Source organism: Fragaria vesca, unplaced genomic scaffold (assembly GCF_000184155.1).
Source record: "Fragaria vesca subsp. vesca unplaced genomic scaffold, FraVesHawaii_1.0 scf0513181, whole genome shotgun sequence".
In the NCBI taxonomy this organism is placed as follows: Eukaryota; Viridiplantae; Streptophyta; class Magnoliopsida; order Rosales; family Rosaceae; genus Fragaria; species Fragaria vesca.
The window spans coordinates 34,119-48,610 of record NW_004443451.1 but is presented as its reverse complement, the minus strand read 5'-3'; the positions used below and the strand labels follow the sequence as shown (position 1 = coordinate 48,610).

General features: G+C 38.6%; 2 protein-coding genes and 1 non-coding gene across 3 annotated transcripts; 1 reads left to right on the top strand and 2 right to left on the bottom strand.

Annotated features, from left to right (window-relative positions):
- Positions 1-3,131, top strand: LOC101306492 (calpain-A-like). The gene is made up of 7 exons (XM_004310235.1): positions 1-382; positions 553-655; positions 870-1,193; positions 1,296-1,424; positions 1,686-1,922; positions 2,023-2,460; positions 2,697-3,131. Exons 3-6 carry the CDS (start codon positions 894-896, stop codon positions 2,329-2,331), a joined length of 975 nt encoding a protein of 324 aa, XP_004310283.1. The 5' UTR covers positions 1-382; positions 553-655; positions 870-893; the 3' UTR covers positions 2,332-2,460; positions 2,697-3,131.
- A 408-nt stretch (positions 3,132-3,539) lies between these two features.
- On the bottom strand, positions 3,540-8,180 carry LOC101306202 (disease resistance protein At4g27190-like). Its single transcript, XM_004310234.1, has 4 exons — positions 7,985-8,180; positions 5,037-7,892; positions 4,557-4,641; positions 3,540-4,309 (listed from the first exon to the last, which is right to left on the bottom strand). The coding sequence occupies exons 1-3, from the start codon at positions 8,176-8,178 to the stop codon at positions 4,623-4,625; spliced, it is 3,069 nt and encodes a 1,022-aa protein (XP_004310282.1). The 5' UTR covers positions 8,179-8,180; the 3' UTR covers positions 3,540-4,309; positions 4,557-4,622.
- Positions 8,181-12,111: 3,931 nt separating this feature from the next.
- Positions 12,112-14,038, bottom strand: LOC101307661. The gene is made up of 4 exons (XR_185540.1): positions 13,807-14,038; positions 13,344-13,452; positions 12,909-13,127; positions 12,112-12,825 (listed from the first exon to the last, which is right to left on the bottom strand). It is a non-coding gene; the product is annotated as an uncharacterized LOC101307661 (transcript).
- Between the last annotated feature and the right edge of the window lie 454 nt (positions 14,039-14,492).

The following is a 14,492-nucleotide window of genomic DNA, read 5'->3' as shown; positions in this document are numbered from 1 at the left end:
ATGCCTATATGTAAACCAAACAGCATTTGTCAAAATGAAACTAAATCAGAGCCTGTTGCGGTACCAAATCCCACGGCCGCAGCAACGCGCGGCCAACTTTTCTAGTTCTATTCTGATTATAGGTAGCTAGAGTTTCTTCTGTTGGATCATATATTCATATTCAGTAATTAAAACTCGTCTTCTTTCAAAAGCAATGAAATGTTATACGAAAGAGAAGAGTCTCACACTGAGCAATCAAGGTTCATCTTCTTGATTGGAATCTTCCTCTTTCTCCGTTGTCGTGGGGAACGTAGAAAGAGAGAAGATGGCTTCATCTTCTTCCTCCCATCTCTCAGCCAGTCAGCCATACCGCAACACCTACCAAAATCCTCACCAGCCCACTGTAAGTGTTCTTTTTCTCTCTGCAACTTAAACAAGTCAGTTCCCTTCAGATACTCTTATCAGGTTTTCTGTTTCTTTAGTTGCATGTATCTATAAAAGCATGAATACAGTAGCATATGTAGAGATGTTATTGTTGATTAGGCAATGGTTTTAACTATCATTTGTATGCAGTGAACTCAAAGTCAGTTGGGTTTCATACTTTCATGTAAGATCCAATCTTGACAACAAGAGTGGCAGTCGAGAGGATTCGGACCATTCAGCTAAACCATCGAAGGTATTGATCTTTTTTCTGTCAAATATCTTCTTGATTATAAGCGATTACTATAGTTTCCTACAAAAAGTGAAGGGATATGTGTTGGCTTGATGCTTATTTCTTTCATGTTGCCTGATGCAAGTTGTTTGATTAGTCCTTACTAGTCTGCTAACACATCATTTATGTTCTTAATGATACTTGCTTTGTTCAATCTTCTCTTTTATGGGCCGTGAAGAGTTCATTCAATCTCTCTTGAATCATGGACGAGTTGTGGGTCTCTTTACTGGAGAAGGCATATGCCAAATTGCATTGCTCCTATGAACCTTTAGAAGGTGGACTTGTCCAAGATGCTCTTGTAGACCTCACTGGAGGTGCGGGGGAAGAGATTGACATGAGGAGTGCTCAGGCCCAAATTGATCTTGCGAGTGGTCGATTATGGTCTCAGTTGTTGCGCTTCAAACAAGAGGTATTTCTTCTGGGTGCTGGAAGTCCATCTGGTTCAGATGTACATGTTTCCTCCAGTGGCATTGTCCAAGGTCATGCTTACGCATTATTGCAGGTGAGTTGGAATGTCCACCTGACATTTGCTTTTGATATGCAACTAAATGAATTTTGATCAAGGTAGTCACACTAGCTAATCTTTTCAACTCTGGTGAGAGAGGTGGATGGTCACAAGCTTATTCAGATTCGGAATCCGTGGGCCAATGAAGTTGAGTGGAATGGCCCTTGGTCTGACTCATCGCCTGAATGGACTGATAGGATGAAGCACAAGCTGAAGCATATTCCACAGGTTTGTTTATTGTAATGTTTATCCACATCATATTAGTCTTACCTTCTAGTTTCCTTTCCCCCACCCATCATCACCTGGGCTAATCCCAGAGGGTTTACCTAAGTCGTTCAGTTCCTCTGACAGATAGAATGGTTTCTATCTCAGAGTTACCTTTGATGGCCTATCTATTACCATTCAATCTGATCTCATTGATGTCACTTCTGTTTTCTTTTTCTTCCTTTTCTTTTCTTGTCATAACTTTGTTTGTGTTTCTTATAACAGTCAAAAGATGGCATATTCTGGATGTCCTGGCAAGACTTCCAAATTCATTTTCGATCAATATATGTTTGCCGTATCTATCCCCCGGAGATGCGCTACTCTGTTCACGGCCAATGGCGAAGTTATAGTGCTGGTGGCTGCCAAGACTACGAGACATGGCATCAAAATCCACAATTCCGATTGCGGGCCACAGGGCCAGATGCCTCATTTCCAATTCATGTATTCATTACATTGACACAGGTATCTGTATCGGCCCCCTCTGTTGCAGATTTATCCATTATTATCTTTTTATTGCTAGATTTTTTTTTTATCGTACTTTTTTCACATGTTCTCTGCCTAGGGTGTGAGCTTCTCAAGAACAGTTGCTGGTTTCAGAAACTATCAATCCAGCCATGATTCAATGATGTTCTATATTGGGATGAGGATACTCAAAACCCGAGGCCGCCGAGCTGCTTACAATATATACCTACATGAATCAGTGGGTGGGACAGATTATGTTAATTCACGAGAAATATCGTGTGAAATGGTTTTGGATCCAGATCCAAAAGGTTACACAATAGTCCCAACAACTATACACCCTGGCGAAGAAGCTCCATTTGTTCTTTCTGTTTTTACAAAAGCATCAATAACCTTGGAAGCCTTGCACTGATGGCCCTTCAGTTTTTTTCTTCTCCTTTGGTCTGAGAGCGCATATGCAGGGATTTGAATGCTTGGGCTGGACGTGGACTATGTTTCCCTGCTGGCAGGTTATGGGCCACAAATCAGAAATGATGACAAGGTAATCTTCCATTGCTTACTTCTTCCTTTTTTCCCCCGAGAAGAAACAACTAAGTGTCATTCATATTCTTCACTATCATGTGTGTGTTACCAAAATGACATACTTGATGCACTTCTCATTTCAATATGTACTTCCAATGCATTAGTTACTAAAATAACTTTGCTTGCAGAAGAAATGTGTTTTGAAATTATTGAGTGTCTTGAACCACTAATTTATTAGGCCTCATTCATGTACAGGCCAGGCATACATTATGTAAGCGAGTCTCTCACGACTTCAAATGCAAAGATGGGCCAGGTAACAGGTGATACCCTATGGCAGAACTCAGCTCTACAGCTCAGTCCCATCCAAGTGTCAAGAGTTCTCAGTGAGAAGAATCAGTAAGATTGAATGCGATGATGTGATGTGAACTGGTGCTTGTGAAACTAAAAACTAAAGGCTCCCTTGACTTGGCCGCCAAGTATATCTATCCTTCACTTCTGCAGAATCAACCAGGGAAGAGGGCTTTCTGTGGGTTTTGTAAGTTTATGTGTACAGACAACTAACTGTTTTGTAGGGATGGATATAGGATAGAGTTGATCTTGTAAATGAGGGGGAAATAGGAGGAAAGGAATAGGAATGTTTAGTTCAAGGGAAATATAATTCAGCAAATTTAGCTAGAATCCTGTGTTGTTCAAGCCCAAGCCTATACAGTTTTGAATTTGAGGGTGTCATATTAGAGCCATTAATTGTACAAATATTTGACATTTTCAATGCAAGCCGTATTGTTTCATACAGTTCTTTTCGGGGGAATTTTCATATACACTTAATTTTGAAGAGTGGGTGTAAAATAAAAAAAAATATATATATATAGATTTATCTTAAAAAGGTCTAATACTATTTTAGGTTTTTATCTAATTTTCTCTTTTTTATATAATAGGTACTAGAAGACACATGCGGAATAATCTTTGCAATTTGCGGTGCTCCCTGCAGATTCATTGAATGTTTTCTCCTCTCATTTTCAGTGAGTTGATGATTATGTTGGAATCATATTATAGAACTCTCATCCCATTTGAAACCCTGTTACTGATTTAGTTTTCCTTAAGAGGAAGGTGTGGGTTGATTCAGGTGCCACAAATTCACAATTGAAAACAAGCAACAGTGGGTAATTACAAATTCAGGTCTAGCCTTCTCTTCATCTTGTTGATACACACAGCGATCGTCACGTAGAACATGTCTTGTATCTTTTCTATGAAACAGAAGTATGCATATCTCCGTGTCTTGCTGAAAATCAATGAACCACACTCCCCAGAATACTACAGTGAACCCAATCCCGGCAGGAACATAGAACCAGGGAGTTGACGAAAGGGACCCTGCGGTTTCAGTTTCATGCTCGTTGTTGTCCACGTCTAGATCTTGTCCACGTCTAGATCATCAATTCCCTCATTGTTTCCTTCGTTTTCTTATCGTATTCTGTTACATACTGAGTAGTACTGCTAGTATCATCCATGCATGCAACCCAACTGAACATACTTCTCTCTTGTCCTTCGCTCTGGCTCTTTCTTCTCCCTCTTCCTTAAACTGGACTTCCAGTGGCTGTTGCCGCTGGCAAGGCATCAACTGCGATGCGGCTGGTTGGGTCACCCGTATCTCATTGCCCTCCGATGGCCTCACACTCAAACAAGGTATTACATTTGCTTCATCAAAACTAGCACTTGAAAATCTCACCCACTTGAATCTCTCCCAAAATTCCCTACATCAAAGTGTTGCTTCCTGCTTCTTGTCCTTGACTCATCTTGAGGTTCTTGATTTGAGCTCTAACCTTCTTTCTGGGGAGCTTCCAGTACTTTCCCTCTCATCTAGTATCCGAGTGCTGTCCAAGAAATGATCGACAACGACGAATTATAACAAGAAAAATAAGAATATAGGAGCAAAAAAGAAAATTGAAGTTAAAATTTGCTTATTGCACTGAATCACTACTACACAGAAGATTGGGAAAGCAAATGAATTATGAGAACTCCATTATCTTAGAAAAAAGGTAACATTTTTAGTTTCTATGGCATCACAAGAAATCTACCATTCAATGAAAAGAAAATAATTCAGTTGATCACACAGCATACCTGGACAAAGAAATAGGGTTGAACTTGGTTACTTCCTGCAATGGAGCTGAGCTAGAGACTTCAATATTATTGGAACCTAGATGATCTGTTGCATCAAAATAGGAAAAAAAGAGTTACTATTAAAATTATAGATTTAAACAGAAAAGTAACATTTTAGGAGTGTTTGTAATGTTGTTTATAACTTGCATTACTAGAGTAAAGAAAATAAAACAATCATCAACTTTAAGTATTTTGCATAATTTTAACTTTTTTTGTTGTTGTTCACATTATGACTGATAATAAAGAAAAATAAAAATGAAAATAAAAATGCTATTTTAATTATGCTTCGGGTTCTGTCCTGTCGTGGGATCTCAATTGTTTTAAAAGAGTGGGAAGAATAAAAATTGAATCACAGATATTAATTGATCAAATCAGTTTTTGCCCAATTGCTGCCCTACAAAATACAGAAGAAAAGAACAAACTAAGTAAACACGTCAATACCTGCCACGTAGAGTTTGGTATAGTTGTGGATCATCGAGTTGGACTGGGTCAGAAGTGGAGGCTGAAAATGAAAATTGGTTCCTGCTTTTGAAGGCTTCGAAGAGATCGGAAGAGGTTGAAAATAAAAGCTTGGGGCAATCCACCACCATCAAGTGTTCCAACGAAGGACACTCAATATCAACGGCAGCAATTGCACCATACAAAATAGGAAGATTCTTCAAAACCAAATTCTTCAGTTTTGGTAGAACAGTCTTCTCCTTGTTCACTGCTTCCATTACTCTTTCCAACAAAGGACACCACTCTACAAGAAGGTCTTCCAATTGAACAAGACACTGAGCTACATCAGATGCGAACAGACTTTGCAGCAGCTTGCAACGGTAAATGGTCAAAATTTTAAGACCCTGGAACATTGCATGTGGAGCAGGACCATTACATACGCTTTTTAGTGCTCTTAGAGACAACAAATGCATCTCTCTCAGTTTTGCTTGTTCTGGCTTGACCCCTTCGCATCTGAACACATATTCCAATTTATATACAGTTTTTAAAACTAGTTTCTCCAGATTTGGTAGTCTCTGTACAAATTTTGATACACTCTTCAAAAATATACCAAAACGCACATAAAACACCTTGAGATTTGAGAGAGACCCAGGTGGTAACTCACCAACACACAACTCCTCCAGTTGGATCAGATTTATCAGACGCAGCTCTTCCAAATTCTCAAACACGGGTCCTGTTTCAACTCGTCTTGTTGTGTTCATCAACTCTTTCAAGTACTGTGAAATGCTTAATTTCCCAGCAACTGTCAAATGCTTGAGTTTATGTAACCTCCCATGGTCATATTCCATAACAATGTCTCTCATCCCTCTGCAGCAGTAATACTCTAGCTTCTCTGTTTTCTCTGTCACTGCTTCGATAAACCAATCAGGCAAGGTACTGATGGTTGCTCCATTAAGAAACAAGGATCTTGAATTATGATCTCCTTGTTTGTATTTACCGGAGCCGAATCCGGAGCCGAATCCAGAGCTGGCGCATCTGCCGAAGACACTAATACAAAAGTAATCCCAATCTGGTGCGACCTCAACATTTTTAGGGATGAAACTTTTATCGGATAAGCCAACCTGCAATATTTTCAAATTTGATAAACCAGCTAACTCATCAAACCTAACAATATTGGTTTCTTCTTCTGGTTTCTCAGCTACACACCGCCCGTCCTCAAATCCACAGTACACCATGTACAATTCTTCTAATTTATGCAACTTTGATATCACTTCAGATGGAATTGTAACCATTCCTCCTTTCAGCTTTTGTAGCCAATTGCAATTGACGTCCAAAATCCTTAGATTGGTCAAATGTCCTATTTCTCTCGACAATTGCCCCCCGTTACAATTTCTCATACTAAGAATTTCAAGCTTGTTAAGTTTCCCCACAACGGAAATGTCAATTAATTCGTCGCAATCATCTAAATACAAAGCTAGGAGGTTGGTGAGGAGACTAAATGATTGGGGTAATACAGAAATATTAGTGTTACTAAGATCCAAGACCCTTAACTCTTTCAGATTCTGGATCAACTTTTCGGGGATCTCATCTAGTTCATAATTCCTGTTTAGCAATAAAATCTGGAGATTTGGACATACCAACTCTTCTTCGGGTAGCTTGTGAATTTCGCTCCTCATTAGTGAAATAGCAGTGCAGCCTTCATGTAATCCGTGCGGCCCCCAATCCTTTAAACCACGACCAGCTTCCACCAAAAACCGATGGCAATCTTCAGATTCGGCAATTTGAATGGCTGTATCCCGGATGACATCATGCATCTTAACACGTCCTTTCTCACTTTCCAAAAGCAAGCTAGAATTTTTCAGGTACTTGACCACTGTAACTAATTTTCCTCTGGCTTCTTTCATTGTTTTCGCATCTCGAAACAATCTTTTTCCGATCGCGTACCGGAACAAGTCTTCTATTTCGATGTCATGGTCTTCTGGGAACAGGCAACAGAGCAAGAAGCATGACTTGTGGTCTTCATTTTTCAAGTAATCATAGCTTAATCGTATACAACTGAACGCATTTTCCTCATCTTCCTCATGGTTGGGATTGACATATTGCGACTGCTCTAGTCGTTCAGCTGCCTTCTCCCATTCCTCCTGGTCCTCATCTCCGAGTGCCCTTGCAACAGCTATCAATGCAATCGGTAGACCCTTACACTCTAAAGCTACCCTCCTTGCCACTTTCTCAAATGAGGTGGGCTCCAAAGAAATTGTTCCTGCATTTCTCACGAACAAGGTCCAAGAATCTTGATCTGAGAGAACTTTGAGGCTGATCTTTTCATGGCACTTCATGGCATTACAGACGTTCAATCTCCTGGTGGTGAGTAGCACTTTGGACTTGCACTTTTGAAGCTCATTGTAGGTGGGAATCCCTATCTTTGACAACTCTGTTCTCTCCCAAACATCGTCCACAATTATTAGGAGTTTGTCCTTTCTCATGATCTCCTTATGCAACCTAACGGCTCTTCCAGCTTCTGTATCCTCCACGAATTTAAAGCCCAACAAATCTGCCAATGTACCTTGAACTTTTGCCAAGTCAAGGTTTTGGGATACAACACCCATAATCCAATGGTTAAAAAAACCATTTCTGCAGGCTTGTGCAGCTACATGTCTCACCATGCTTGTCTTTCCAACGCCACCCATGCCATAGACACCAACGGCAGTAATCTTGTCATCTGTTAGCGCCTTCATAACCTTGTCTGTCGCTTCTTTTGTTGCTCCAAATGCTTGGAAATCATCTGTGAATTCAATTGCATCAGGTGGTACTTTACGGCGGAGAGATTCCACTATCTTGTCAACAAGTTCACTGTGAGTCCTACAAGGAAGAATTAAAGAGTTATAAGGATTAATAGATAAGTGTCAGGTAAAATTGATATTTAGAATTGAAATTGAAGGCACAACGCTTACTTGAAATCATTTGTATTCCACCCTGAGATATTGGCCACTTTTTCTAGAGCAGCTCTCCATTGCTCCACCTTCTCTGATTCATGTCGCCCAGAGGTATCGTGCTTAGAGAAAGCTTCTTCGAAACTCCTCTTCTGATATCGAACATCAGTAGGATCAACTTCAAAAAAAAGTGGCAAAATTCTACTCTCTTCCATGGATTGACAAATCTCACGAAGTTCCTCCAAACACCAAGCAGAAGAAGCGTAATTTTGCGAGAGAATCACGATTGCAAACCTTGACTCTTTAATTGCCTTTATGAGAGTGGGCGAAATGGTATCCCCTACTCTAAGATCTGGTTCATCCATGAACGTTATAATGCCACTTCTACGAAGTCGATCGCGTATTTGGGCTGTAATCCCTTTGCGAGTATCAGGACCCCGGAAACTCAAAAACACATCATACTTCCAGCGACGAGGTTCTGATGATGAAGCAAGCGATTCAGAGGCATTCAAGTTGACCACTCCTTGATTATCCTGCGACTTTCTGACCATGTAACTTATCCGACGCTTTACTCGAGTCCATATCCCCTTAATGGCCTTGCAACCCATCCATGTCACAATTACCGCAACAATCGCCAACGATATCTTTTTGTGATATGCAAACATACAGAAGAAGCACAAAAGGGAGTTGAAACCAACGAACACAAAACATTAACAAATATTGGAGGGTAAAACTTATGAAATACTTATGTTTCTAACCTCGAAGAAATAGAAATCCATTAGCTTCGGCTATTACAGGTCGACAGGAGAGCTAGGCTGCAGAACTCCAATAGTGAAAAAATCTATGTAAACCCTTTCTGTTCAAACAAGAGCACGTGATAAGACAAAAAATGGAGAAAACTAGATAGTAATCCCGCGCGTTGCAGCGGGTATGATCTCGAGTTATTGATGAGAAATGAGATAATGAGATAATGAGCTAATAAGTTACATCATTGTTTTGATGTTTTAAGTTAAGTGTCAATGATAGCATAATTGGGAATGAGTTATGTACAAATAATTGATATATAGGATAACATGTGATAGATATAGAACACCGTGATTGTATGAAAAAGTTGTTACAACCTATCTTCTGCACACCATATATAGGTGATTAAATCATAAATAATTACCACCTATGTTTTGTACCAAAAATGTCGGTCAATTACAATCAGATACCAAAAATAATTACAACCTGAATGTTCACAGTCGATCATACGTACAATCAGAATTGATTGTTGTGTTGTAAAAGAACATGAGCAATGCCATTTGCTTCTGCTTTGTTTTCAGCTTACTTTTGCCTCTTTCATCTCTGTTGATTGAACAATAAAATCCAAAGAGTGAAAAATCAAAGAAGGTTAAATAGACGTAAAAAGTGAAAGTGGTTAATCTAATGTAAGAAAGAAGATATAACAAAGAAAAAGGCAGGAAGTTCTATGTAAGAATTAGAATGTTTTAAGTTACACCAATGAAAGGTTAATCTTTTACAGAAACAGTGCATTTAGCAAAGCATGTTTTGCACATAAGCAAAGTTCACTTCTCTGCACATAATGTTGTATTTAACTTGTCATTTCATACTTTCAAACTAAGCATTGCTCAAGAAAGGTATGTGAAAAAGATTTAACTTACTGAGATACACATGTTAATTTTTTTTTAAGAAAATAAGTTTGGTCTTAGATCATCCACTAAACTTAGAAGAGTTTGGTCTTAGATCCAAACTTATAATCAAAAACCCTAAGAGTTCAATTTTAGCTTCATCCACTAAACTTATATAAACACCTCATTTAAGATCAAATTTATGTAGTACTGTAATCCTATATCAAAACACACCAATGAAGCCAATTTTCTTCTTCATCGTCTCTCTCCTTCTCCTTCCTCTCTTGGCCTCATGCTCAGAGCAAAAGGTTGATACATACATAATCTTCTAGTTATGGATAATTATAAAGAGACAAAACTTGAATTGGGAAAAAAAAACCCAATCAGCTCAAATCTATTAAATGTACTAACATGCGATAAGAACTAATTAGGAACAAAAATATATTCTTATAAATGTCAATGAAATTGATGCACATGTACATGTAAGTAGCCAAACCAAATACAAAATATGGAAAAGGTATATACTGTATATAAAAGAAAACGGATCAAAACTAAATTGGAAGAGGCTAACTGCTTTTCACCTGTCAGACCCTTTGAAGTTAAATATTCACAGTTCTTGTAATGCAACTAAGACCAATTTGGAGTCACCGCACCTTGCCCAACAAATCAACCTGTAAGAAGAGTTTATTAGTAATATAAGAACAACTTCGTATTCAAATTTTCAACTCTAATCAATTAACAACCTTTAATAATCACCCTATATCTTGTGAATTTGCAGCTTAAAAACCCAGAATCTCAAATCACACAATGAACTACACCACCTAACAAATGGTCAAAAGGAAGCTACTTTCCATTACCAACACCGAAACCCACATCAATACAAACACAATCACTACCAGACTCAAAGAAACCAATCACGAAAACCCAATTTATCACACCACCAACTGAACACACACCAAATTGTCTCAAAAAGTATTAAAGACTCAAACTTTAAGCAATCAAATGCCAAAAAAAAAAAACGATCTGGGTATCAACCAAAAGAGTGAGAGAGGCATTCACCTTCGTCGGTTAGCTCATTTTCCAGATCAGTCGCCGATCAGCAAGATAGAAGGAGAGGATCAATCTTTAATGCGGCGAAGTTTGTGAGAGAGATAACTCTGAAAGCTTGAAGAGGATCAATCTGAAAGCTTGAAGAGAGAGCTGTGAAGAAAAAGGGAAAGAATCTGGCAAAGGGGACGGTTATGGAACGATGAGGTCGGCTATGGAGAAAAGGAAAAAGTATCCGGCAGAGAGAGTGAGAGAGAACGATGAGGTCTGGAAGTTTCAGGAATGAGACAGAGATACACTTCATTGTCTTGTTGGACCGAGACCAATAAATTATGTGTTGCCAAAGCCCAAATCAACTGACAAAGCCAATCGAGGCCCTAATCCCCTTAACCTCAAAGGACAACAAATATATATATGGCCCCCCCAAAACACTGAAATGCAGACCCGACCCAACACTGCTCCGTATAAACAGTTAGCTGAACAGTACGCTATTAGAGGCTGACATCATCTTAAAGAATAGTATATGTTATTAAATTAAATGGAAGACACAGAGATAGTTTGAACGGAGAAAAGAGAGACTAGAGTGTGTCCAAATTTCCCCTACTTTCGTGGCGGTTGGTATCAGTCGCTTTCTACTCTTTTTATGACTGGAAAACTAAAGTCTCTGTGTAAATAGTTCTTACTTTATACATACCGAAGCATTCAAATTTCAATAAATCCCGTTCATGTCCCACTCACTATCTTTCTTACTAGCATTTCTTGACAAGATCATTCAAACTACCCATGGATATTTACAGCAACTTCCATCACAATTCACTGGAAACTTCCCACCGATATGTATCATCAATATTTACATCAACTTTTCCTGCTCAATTCACTGGAAACAACAAGAGAGCCAATAATGTCTCCAATTGCAGGTCATTGCCTCATTGGAACCCACCGAAGGCAAAAGCTTGTGGAAATTATTTAACCCAAAAGAAAGTTGTCAACCATGACATAGATAACTAACAACTTGGCCATAGAAGTCATTTTAAATGAGTTAGTTGTCTGAATAAGGTGATCCTAATCTTCGGTTTCACATGGTGAAAATGTCATGATACAGAAATGTCATGTATTTAAAACCTATTACTTGAGAAAACACCAAACCCAGATGTTATAATATCTCAACTTGCTGCCGGCCAATAAGATAATCATATGCAATTAAACTACAAAACTGGAAGTTGATCCGAAACTTGCTTAATACTTTAAAATGTGTGAAAATGATATCAAACAGTTCTCTAAATAATCTCACCCCGTGATTAGTATGCAGCCACTAGCCGGACAACGTTTTCTTAATACTTTAAAATATGTGAAAATGATATCAAACAGTTCTCTAATTAATCTCACCCCGTGATTAGTAGGTAGCCAGACAACGTTTACAAGTCGTTCCAATATGTAAAATAATTATGTATAATTTGCTTCTTCTTTTTTGAAAGTATGTATGTAATTTACTTTTGAAATCACAAGAATAGGTGGATTTATTTGATGGTAGAGAGACTACCTAATTAACTCCATGAAAATAAGCTACACACAGAGCCTCAAATCTGATCACGTGATTCACATCTTTGTTTACTAAACCTCAAACCCCAAACACAACTAGTGGTAGATGTCCAGTGTCCTAATGTTTAACTAAACATTTAGTTTTGAGCATCCCCATAATCCTATATTAAGAAAAGGGGCATTGTCTGTTTAATTTTTCGTAGGTTACCCATTGTTTTCTGGTCTTTTAAGCTGCATCTTGTCAATAACCCAACTCCCAAAGTTTGAATACCATAATGAATAATCTATTAGGTATCAAGAACAGTCAAGAAACTAACAAAGAGAAACAGATTAGAGGGAAACCACAGTGAAAAACAGACATGAAGGGAGGGTGACAGATCATGAGGAAGTGACAATAGAGAGCTAAAAATCGAGCAACTCACAGTTTCCATTAGTGGTTTGTGTTGTTGCTTCTACTAGTTCAAACTATTCAGTCACGTTAGTAGCTCGTCGTCGAGCTCCAAGTACTTCAAATTCTTCATTTGATTCCGATATTGTAGGCTCAGTTTCAATAATTGGTGGTTCCGATGCTTCAAAATCTCTCGTGTTGATTTCAATAGGTTGTACTTTACTGCACACAATGGAGTCGAGAAGTTCTCTATCAACCTAAAAGGAAGAGTTAAGGGTGAAATAATGGTCAGCAATATGAATAAGCACAAGTATAATTCTTAGTAATTGATGATGCTTACTTTTAATTATGTTAATCCCACGCACCCAGCCAAACTGGCCACTATTGTTAAAGCATCTCTCCACTGGACCTTCTCAGATTCGTATCGCACAGACGTCCTTTCATGGTTATCCAAAGCTTCTCCAAAACTCCTTTCTGATATCTCACATTATGAAAAATTGGAAGAATTCACTCGTAGTCGTCCATGCACTGAAAAATATCTACTAGTTCTCTCAAACACCTAGTAGAAGCAGCAGCATAATTTAGTCGGAAAACAATCCAGAGGCATGGTTTAGTCGGATTTTAAGAATAATACAGGATAATGTATGTAAGCAACAAGGGAACAAAGCAACTGGAACCAAAATTCTGAATGCTAGCAACAATGTTATCACCTTACAAATACTTAACTGCCAAAACCGGAATAGTAGTTAGGTAGACTATAGTACTATGAAATTACCAGAAACAGTTGAGCTTTCATAGGAAGGACAACAGTCATGCTTAGCCCGTGTGTAATAATGAGCTCATACAAACCTGCTTATAAGCCATAGGTATCATGGAGTTTCCCCCTGAAAAACAAACAACAAGTATGCTGATGACAGTAATCGCATTATAGCAAGTTTATTGGAGAAGCAAATGTCCCAAAGTTAGAAACTTCAGCTAAAACAACACAGGCATAACAATGACGACAGCAAACTAATCCAAAATTTCTCTTCAAGGTTTGCGAATGAAGCCAAAAGACACAACCTTTGATTTGTTACACCTTATAGCCCAGAAGCCAACGAAGTACAAAATATAGTATCAATCAATTTCCTCCCGTCAAGCAAATTGAAATGAAGTTTAGTAGCCCCAATCCCAAAAACCCGTACAGAATAAAAGACAACCCAAACAAGTTTGAATGTAATAGAAAGAGTAGAAAGTACCTTGACTCCATTTCAAGCAGAGCGGAGGAAGGGGACGACGGAGTTGAAGCGAGAAGTGGGTAACCTCCACGCGCCGAACCGGAGCGTTAAATAGAGCAGCCGGTTCAATGCGTCTGCGCGCGAATTTCAAGGGACTTGGTTTGCGCGGTCGGTTTCCAAGCACGACCCAACCTGAATGGGCTGGGAATGGGATAAGCCCTGAAATCAATTTCAAGTTTCTCATTTTGAACTTCATGTTATAGGGAAGCACAAGACCAAAACCATCAATTTCAAGTACTAATACTGATACTGCTACTAGGAAATATATAAGAAATACTTTCAAGGACATTAGTACTGGAAATTCAGAAATGCTGTAGAACACGCAATTACCGTAACATGAGCATAACGAGGCCATAACATGAGTAATGGGGAGGGTATGGTCAGGCGATCAAAAAATTATACCCATACACCATTTCATTCTCAATCCTCATGCCCATCTCAAACCCGGTAAGGGATTCCCCATCCCCGTCCCCGTCCTCTTTGGGATTACGTTCTCATACCCGTTCCGATCCCTATTAACAATTATTTAATAAATTAATTTTTTTTAAAATTTAGAAATATAGAAATATGAAATTAGAATCAAATATCAAAATAAATAAGTTTATTGATTCAATTTAACAAAAACAAATACAAGTCTCGCTTAAAAA

Excerpts from the sequence above, each read along its gene's own strand:
- LOC101306492 (XM_004310235.1), top strand. The coding sequence starts at position 894 with ATGGACGAGTTGTGGGTCTCTTTACTGGAGAAGGCATATGCCAAATTG. Across the intron at positions 1,194-1,295 it reads ATGCTTACGCATTATTGCAG|GTGGATGGTCACAAGCTTAT; the intron begins GTGAGTTGGAAT and ends CTGGTGAGAGAG. Across the intron at positions 1,923-2,022 it reads TATTCATTACATTGACACAG|GGTGTGAGCTTCTCAAGAAC; the intron begins GTATCTGTATCG and ends TTCTCTGCCTAG.
- LOC101306202 (XM_004310234.1), bottom strand. The coding sequence starts at position 8,178 with ATGGAAGAGAGTAGAATTTTGCCACTTTTTTTTGAAGTTGATCCTACT. Across the intron at positions 7,893-7,984 it reads TGGAATACAAATGATTTCAA|GACTCACAGTGAACTTGTTG; the intron begins GTAAGCGTTGTG and ends TCTTCCTTGTAG.